At 44.3% G+C, this 8,875-nt stretch overlaps 1 protein-coding gene across 1 annotated transcript in view; it reads left to right on the forward strand.

Moving 5' to 3' along the window:
* Window positions 1-4,507: 4,507 nt before the first annotated feature.
* Window positions 4,508-8,875, forward strand: part of TFCP2L1 (transcription factor CP2-like 1) — a 37,194-nt gene continuing 32,826 nt past the window's right edge. Inside the window, exon 1 of the mRNA XM_009996231.1 lies at window positions 4,508-4,573. Coding sequence (XP_009994533.1) covers window positions 4,508-4,573 — 66 coding nt within the window. The remainder of the gene's footprint in view (window positions 4,574-8,875) is intronic.

Here is an 8,875-nt window from a genome sequence, read left to right on the forward strand (position 1 = left end):
TCATTTAACTGTTCTGTGATAGTACAGTTGTTTTGCCGATGTTTTATACATAGACATGTTCTGTTCCCTTGTCAGGAGCCACCTGGAACAAGTCCACATTGTATTTCAGTATGAGAGGAACCCATGTTCTGGGATGAACCATCCAAATTGTTTTAGAGACAGAATAATGTTGCATTTATATGAATATATGCAGAGGTTGGATAGTAATTTTATGTCATTCTGGCTCTAGAGATGGGAATAGAGAGGGTTGTAAAGAAGTTGGCTTGTGTGTTAGACTCTTTATTCTCAGTTAATTGATTGCCAGTTTGTCTGAGGTGGTTTGGAGAGGCTGATGGGATGTCTGTCTCATTATTTCTGTCGTTCCTTCCACAAGCTGAAACTAAATGTTGATTAATTGGCAGAGATTGATTAAAGTCGAACAAAGGAAAACATCCTCTGGAAGTCTGAGGCTTGCTCTTAGTATGAAATATGGGAGGGCTTCTAGCCTGATATAAAATCCTTCTGAAGGCAAGGGTTTCTGTTTGGCACACCGAGCCTTGGCTATATCCTCAGTGTCTGGTGTCTGTAGTCCAACAGCTGTTCTGCAAGCAAACCTAAAGAAGACAAGAAGGAGGCAGTTTTTGCCATGATTCAGCTGGCACTACTGAATCCTGTGCATCTGAACTGCTGCTGACCTTGCCTAACTACATCATGGGAAGAGTTAAAGCCACGGTCCTCAGGAGGGCTTTGCAGTGAGGTTGGTTATTTCACTGTGAAAACGAACCAGCGAGCCCTGGTCTGGAGGTGAGGATGTAGCAATGTCTTAAACCCCTGTGAGTACAGCTGCCCTGGGTTGTGTGGGAATGAGCTACAATTGTCAGCTTTCTATTGATCTTACTAAGGTTATTTTCAGAGAGATCAAGGTGCCCACTGCTGCTAGAGCAAGATAAATGGTCCGACCTTCTTCCACTTACATTGCTTTTACATTTGAGTAACCCCACTAATTTTTGTCAAACAATTCCAAAGATTTTCACTTCATGCATAAGAAGAACATGAACTCTCAGACTTCAGTTTAGCATATCCCACCTGGACAGAGAAGTCCTCTCCCTGGTCTAACCCTCTGGCTCTTACAGAGAGCCGGACTATACAGGCTGGGACTCCTGACCCTGGGGTTTGTTCACAGATCTGTTGCTGTCCTGGTGATGGGACATCAGTTTGGTTTCCTCCCCTGTAAGGTAAGACTACTCACTCTTTACTGAATGCTGTCAGGATACTTGAAATTAATACAAATGTATTAACTTGCCCCACAGGATTCGCAGAGAGGTGACACCTTGTACTAGCAGGAAATCTGGGATATTAAGGGGAGAAAGGAATACTGAAGAAACAAAAGCATTTGTAAGTAGTCAGGAGGGATGAGGCTCTACTCACCTCACCTTTCTTTGCAGGGGACTTTGGAGGCCTTGTTATTAGATTCGGGAATTGCTGTGCAAAAACAACTGGGTTTATAAAAATTAAGGAAATAACATGTAATTAGAATAATTGTACAAATTACTGTCATTGCAAAAGTGCTTTTATGTATGGATATACCAGCTGGGAATAATTAGATTCAAACTATTTGTAGCTTATATAAAAAACACACTCCCTTTTCCAGTTTATTTTCTTGGTTATGAATTTGTTGTGTGAATCATGTAATTACAGAATTTCTATAAGAAAACCCTAATTTTATGGAAGAGAGCTTTGAAACAAAGACCAAATATTATAAGTATAATGCTCATTGTTTTCTCATCTTTTGAGTGTTTACAAGTCATAGTATTTGTGAAGGACTGCTAAGGTGCAGAATTCTCTCTGAGGGGCTATTGAAAAGTATTTTGAGTATATGAAGAGCCTTAAAATGTTTTCCTTTCAAGGAATTTTAAACTATCTCTAAAGCATTTGAGGGGAGGTGACAGGCTCTGTAATGTACTTCTTCATGCCTTGTGCTGTCCGACGACAGATAAACGCCCTGGGGTGCAGCTTTTCAGATCTTTCTACATGCTCAACTGTGTTTAATCACAATCCTGGAGTAAGTTCCCATTTGAGTCTACATCTGAGAAGAGATGTCTGCCTGTCACTGTTGTTTTGCCAGGCCCAAATTACAATAATGCCTTTCCCTCAGTGTTAAAAATAGCCATTTTCCAGGTTTTTTTTTTGCTTGGAAGTCTCAATGGGGCAGGAGAGCTCATGCAATAGTGCAGCATATAGACCTTTTACCATGAGTGTCTTCAGAAGCTGAGAAGCTGTGAACATCCCACATGTGCTTGGGAACTATCTATGTGGTGAGACCTGGAGATGGTCTTATGTAAGAATAGAACTGTGGGGCATGTGCACTAAAACCTGTGTTGGGACCATGGTAGCCCTTGCAAGTGGATTTCACAGACTTGTCAGAATGTTGGTGGGAAGGGACCTCTGGATGTCTGTAACCTCCACCTCAAAACAGGGCCAGAGTCTACACTGAGTTACTTACTGCTCTGTCTGGTGGATTCTTGAACACCTCCAAGGATGGAGATGCCACAGCCTGTCTGGTGTTCTGGTCCTCTAGTGAAGTTTTTCCTATTGTTCAGTCTAACCCCTGAGTCACAGTTTGTGTACATGGCTTTGATAGCTGCTGCTATTGTGGAGGACTTGGCTCCATCATCTCTTTAACTGCCTTTGCATAGTTTGTGGATTGCTGTTAGGTCCTGACTTAACTTCATCATCATTACTCAGCAAGCCTGGTGCCCTCAAGCTGTCCTCACAGGGGAAGGCCCTGAGTGTTTTAGTTCACCTGCTAGATCCTGTCCAGCTCCTCCACATCACTCTTAAACTGGAGGCTCAAACAGGTGAAGTCTTACCAGCACCAACTGGAAGGGATGATAACTTGGATCTCCTGCATTACAAGGAGCAGTTTTGCCTCATCTGTGGTGAGACTGAATTGTTGTATTCTATTTAAGCTGGCTGTCAAGATAACCCATGCAGCCTTCTCAGTAGGGCTGCTCTTCAACCAGTTGGTTTCCAGCCCAAACTGGAACATCCAGGGGTTATTCCAGCTCAATGCAGTGCTTCACATGTCTGCTAAACTTCATGAGGTTTCTGTTGGCCTCAAGTTTCCCACGGTCCAGGTGGATGGAAGCTCCACACACCACCCGCCCCAACTAATTTGGTGCTGTCTGCAAACTGGCAGAGCTTGCCTGCTGCCTCTTGTCCAGGCTTTCCAGACTCCTTTTATCGTGAGGAGAGGGGACACAGCTGTGGTTTGTGGGATCTATGGACCTGACATCTTCTGGCACCTCTTTCCATGCTTTTCCAGGCTTGTTTCTTGGGCACAGCTGGTTGAAGCAGCCTCTGCTGCAGCCTGGCCCCCTGCTGCTCCATCCCTCCCCTTCCACAGTCTAGTTACTCTGACACCAGTGTTTGGGGCAGGGTGGCAGACCAGGCTGGTGGGTGGCTGTGGGATACATGCAGCCATCACAGATATTTTTGTCCTGGCTACAGTCTTTTTGTTGTGCAGCAGCCTCCTCAGTGGAGGTGTAAGCAGAGATGCCCTGGTTTTGGCTCTCCGTGAGGATGCCTCACTTCCCACCACTGCTCCCCACAAAGCTTCAGGTGGTGAGATGCCCCTTGCTCTGCTGGCCTGGTGTGTGGGAGGACACAATGTATTTACCCTGCTCCATCCAGGACAGCCAAACATGCCAGGGGCAGGCAGCACACGCAGCCACAGCTGGCTCTGTGCAGCGAGCTCAGGCAGAGGGACTGTGACTTATCCCCAAGACATGCACGGGGCACAGCTGTTTGCAGAGTCAGTGTCTGTTGCTGGCCAAAAAGCACAGGCTTTTTTTTTTCTTCTTTGTTGTTCTTTTTTTTTTTTTAAGGTCAAGTGTAGCTTTCTTACTCGCAGTAATGTAAACACAGCTACTGTGTGTGCTCCATCAGAGAGTGCCTGTCCCTACAACTGCAGCTCACAATGAGCGAGCCAATGCCAATCGATGGATAATGAGCATTTAAAAAGCGCTTATTTTGTCATCCAATCATCAATCACCCTCATTGTGTAAATATTTTTGGTTTCCACAATGAGACGGCTTTAAATGTTCACCAGGAAGAAGGAGGGGAAAAAAAAAGTTTGATTCTGCTGATAAAATCAGGACAGTCAAAATGATTAATATGACACTGGGGAAAGTTCGCAAATGAGGCTTAATTTCTGTGACAAAAAGGCCTCATGGATCCATCAGTGCTTCGTGGTGCCTGGAAATTCAGAGGCAGCTGGAAATTTGATGGTGACCTCTGATAAGCAAGAAAATGGTGAGAGTTTTAATGAATGACTTGGATAAAAAAATGAGTAAGCCAGCCTGTGAGGTATTCTTCTTGATATTTGCTCTGCTATTAAGTTCAGTTAATGGGGTTCTCATTGTGATGACTGTGTTGACAGCACATCACAACAGGCTGCTGGGAGTTTGGCTGCTGTGGACAGGGATCCATCACCTGAGACACGCAGGGTGGAACAGGGAGGTGACTAATGGGAAGGTCTTTGGAAGCCTTTGGCGAGGCAACGTCAGAGATTGTGAAGATAGAAAGAATCCAGGTGAGCATCTTTGTTCTCCCCTGTCAATCTGGCCACAGGACCTAAATTAATTCCCTTTTGTTTAATAATTTTTTAATATTTTTAGGAGAAAAATTATGGTCTTGGTTTATACCTAGAAAATGGGGATGGGGGAAGGGGCTTTAACACAAACTTTGGGAAAGCTGCACATATGGTTGATTACTTACATTCTTTGCTAAATTGTGCATTCTGTTCTTAGCCTCGGTTTATTAATTTGTAGTGTTTATTCCCTGGCTCTTGGATCTTTGCTGTGAGGTTTAGGAGCATTTGTTATGAAATGTTGATTTCCCATGTGAGTATTTATAGACTATGTTTGAGTCACCTGTTAATCTTCCTCTGTGTAAAACCAAACTAAGCTCCTTGATGCTTTCACTATAAAGCCCATTTTCCAGACCTTACTCATTCACAGTTTTTCCAGTTCAGTGTCCTCCTCCTGAGTTGTAATCCCAAGACTACATTCATGCTCTTGGTGGTAACAATTGCACTTGCCACTGGAAGCTGTCCCAAACCCAGGAAAAGGCACAACAATAGTTTTCTCGCTTTTAGAATAATAAGGGCTATATAAAACCTGTTCCTTTCTTCATTCAAAACATCACAGTTGATTAGAACCTTGTGTTTCCAGTCTTCTCTAGCTTCAGATATCTTCTTTTTTTTTTTCAGGGACAATAGCACAAATTAACCAGTCACAGTTCAGCCACTTTTCCTGGATATCTTGTCAAGCCTACTTAACATAGTTCCCCCAAGGATCCCCAAGTCAGAGGCTGGAAGCCTGTGAGGCAACAAAAAAGGCAGCATGTTGATTTTTTTATTGTTGTTGAAGCATATTCAGTGCTTGGGTGACCGTCCCAGCAAGTTGTCCCAAGTCTCTGTAGCTCATTTCAGATATCTGCAGTTCATCCAAGAAAGACTGCAAATCTATGGCCCATGTATCAGGGGAGAGTTGGAGTAATCCCTGCATAACCTTGACTAATGCCATAATGAGCAAATAGCAGCTTTTGGAAGCTTTTCAATGCAGTATAATGTTCAACTTTTATCCTATAACTAAGTTTATTTTGGGCTTCATGATCACTAAACTGCTTACTGACGTATAGGCTCTTGTTAGTGCTTTTGGAAGCAATCCAGGTGTTTGTAGTGGAATTCATAAAGTTATAGAGATGCTTTGTTTCCTCGGAATTTGGTGAGAGTTAAGTGCTTAATTACTTTTACCAATCTGAGCTTTTCCTTGGCCACCTCTGCAGTGTTACAGTGCTCTCACACTCGCACCCCTTCGGTCCCTTGGCTAATGGAAACTCCTTTTCTCCAGAGGAGACAGGGAACAAAATTTGTGACTGTATGACTGTCATTTCAGTGCAAAGTCTACTAGGTGGGCTCCAAGTGCTGAGAAGCTGGTCTGAACGTCTTGACTTCTGCAGCAAAGCAGGTGAAGGGCATACATGTTTTCCACTTGGTGCAAAGATAAAGGGATTGTGATGACCAGAGAAGCAGCAGCACAAACTTTTGGAGCAATCACATCTTAAACTGAAAATGCAGATATTAATGCTTGAAGGTTTTAAGTTTGGGTTCGTTTTGTGTGTGTGTGTTTTGGTTTTTGGTCTGTTGGTTTTTTATTTGGTTTGTCTTTCCCCCCCCCCATCAAAAGGATTTATATACTTAACAACATTGTTCCACTTTATGTCAGCTTGAACTCAGTGGCACCAGGTGTGCCCAGGTGCAAATGTCCACAGGAAAGATACTTATTTTTTAAAATACTTTTTCACACATAGAGTATCTCGAGTTCCCTTCATAGTATTACCTCAAGTACAAAAATCCATCAAACAAAATAGTCTCTCAATCCCTTTTAATCATATGAGCAAAGCATTTTACCATGGCAAAATGAACAAGCATCTAAAAAGAGAGATTAAGAGCAATCAGCACAGCAGAGGGAAAAAAATTACTTTCATCTGGGATGGAGTAGGAGAGCAAAGGGAGGTTTGGGTGAGAAAGCTGTGGTGGACATTTCTTCACTGAGGGGCTGTGTTCAGGGAAAAAGGAAGAGCAGACATTGGATGATCAAGGGAGCCCCAGAGGGGAGCAGAGAAGGACTTGGTCTCTATGATGTGGTGGATTTTGAAGATCAGGAAAGGGTATTTGATGCTGTCATGCAAACTGCTGTGCAGGAAGTAGATGAGAACGGGGCTGAGATTTATTTCAGGAAAGGGTAGGCAAAGAACACAGATGTCTTTGTTTGTTTGTTTGTTTTCCATCAGATTTGGCTAAGAAAGGGATGAGAGGGACAGAAATATTCAGAAGACAGACCTACTGGCAAAGTGTGTGTAAAATTGATTAGCAGATCTCACCTTATTTTCTACATTCACCAACAGGCCAGAGAGGAAATTAATTAGATTATTATAAAGCCATTGTCCCCCCACCATATTTACTCTCTAGAAAGACAGTAAAGAAAATAGTTATATGCCAGACTTGATGGGATCCTTTACTTCACAGTGTGGTCATTTACTCTTACATTGGACTATGTATTTCTCCAGTCAGCCCAGAAAACTGCTTGAACTGTGGAAGGATTTCTACTGTTTAGAGAAGTCCTTGGACATCTCAGCAAACTTGGTCTTGTTTCTCTGCCCAAGAGCTATTTAAAAACTTTGCTCAGTCAAGGTCTGAGCAGCTGCTGCTGCTTAGATGCTGTGTGAGCAGAGCTAAATATTTTGAAGAAGATAAAAAAGGGAGAAGAGAACTCCAGCCATTTTGCTTTGAAAGAACCAGGTGTTTGTCTAGCAGTGTGGTAACAGAGGAAACTACCTAAAAGGTACATCTATCTGTGCTGTTTTTTAGTCTGAATCTAACAGAGACTGGCAGATAAAAATAATGCATCTTAAAAGCTTTGACTCGTAGCACCTCTGTGAAGGTAACTGGTTTCCCTTCAGGTTACCTTGTTCTTCACCCTATGACACACCAGGATATGAACTGCCAATGCCTGTGGTTATACTGCATCTGACTCTCCAGGGCTTGACCTAGTGCTGCTCTATAGGTGCTATGACAATGTAGATACTCTGTAATCATAGCAGAATAAGAAAAATTCAATCTGACAGTGAAATGCTGCTCTCTTGGCTGCAAAATATGGCAGTATATAATAATATATGTCAATAGCAGTGTGTTAACTGCCTTTTTCTCAGTTGAAATTTGACCAGGAAGCTTGCAGGCCAGAAGGCTTCTCTTTTGAAAACAACTGGAAGATTTTTAATGACTCAGAGTAATTAAGGATCTGCTTCCATTTCTGATGATGGATAGAAAATAGGACCAAACAGGGAACCCCCTCCACTGTTTTGCCACCCTCCCTAAACTTTCAAACACGAGAAGGATTGGTGAGATGGGAAGAAATGGGTGTCTCTTTACAGATTAAGGAGCTAAGTTAGGAAAGAAAGAGGGTTTTTGAAGATGCTGTCATATGGCTAATGGGTTAGTCCATGAAGGGGGAGGCTAGTCCCTCACACGGTTCTCTTGTTCCTGCACGTCCTCTCGTAAATCACTTTGTCTTTCACCCTCCCACCTGGAAAATACCCCTGACATAAAGTTCACATAGACATGAAGCACGGGCCAGACAGTCAGCGAAGAAGTTCAAACAACCAGCTGTCCTTAATTTAAAAAAAAACAAAGCAAAACAACAGAACAGAACAAAACCAGAGACTTGAGAGGAGCCTGGGCCGGGATTTCACGCTCAGCTCCAGCGCTGTGAGCTGGAGCTGCCGGGAGGGCACCCCAGGGCCTGACCCGAGGGGGTTGGCGTGGGGGGCAGACGGTGGGTCCCGTGTTGCTGCGGGGGTGTGGGGTGATGGTGACTGACCCCCTGTCCTCGGCACCTCCGGCACCCTGTTCGGTTCTGGGCCCCGCGCCACGAGGGGGACACCGAGGTGCCGGAGCGTGTCCAGAGCAGGGCAACAAAGCTGGTGAGGGGTCTGGAGAACAAGTCTTAGGGGAGCAGCTGAGGGAACCGAGGTAGTTCAGCGTGGAGAGGAGGAAGGAGGTTGAGGGGAGAGTTTATGTCTCTCCAGAACTACCTGGAAGGAGTTGTACCAAGGTGGGGGGGATGGTCTCTTCTCCCAAGCAACAAGCGAAACAAGAGGAAACGGCCTCAAGCGGCACCAAGGAAGGTTTATACCGGATATTGGGTACAATTCCCTAACCTAACGGGCTGCCAGGCCCTGGCAGCGCTGGAGCCACCATCCCTGCAGGTACCGAAGAGCCGTGCAGGTGCGCTCGGACACGGCTCGGGCAGCCCGAGGTGAGGGCTGTGCC

This window comes from Chaetura pelagica, unplaced genomic scaffold, assembly GCF_000747805.2.
Source record: "Chaetura pelagica isolate M959 unplaced genomic scaffold, ChaPel_1.0 scaffold3, whole genome shotgun sequence".
NCBI classification, from domain to species: domain Eukaryota; kingdom Metazoa; phylum Chordata; class Aves; order Apodiformes; family Apodidae; genus Chaetura; species Chaetura pelagica.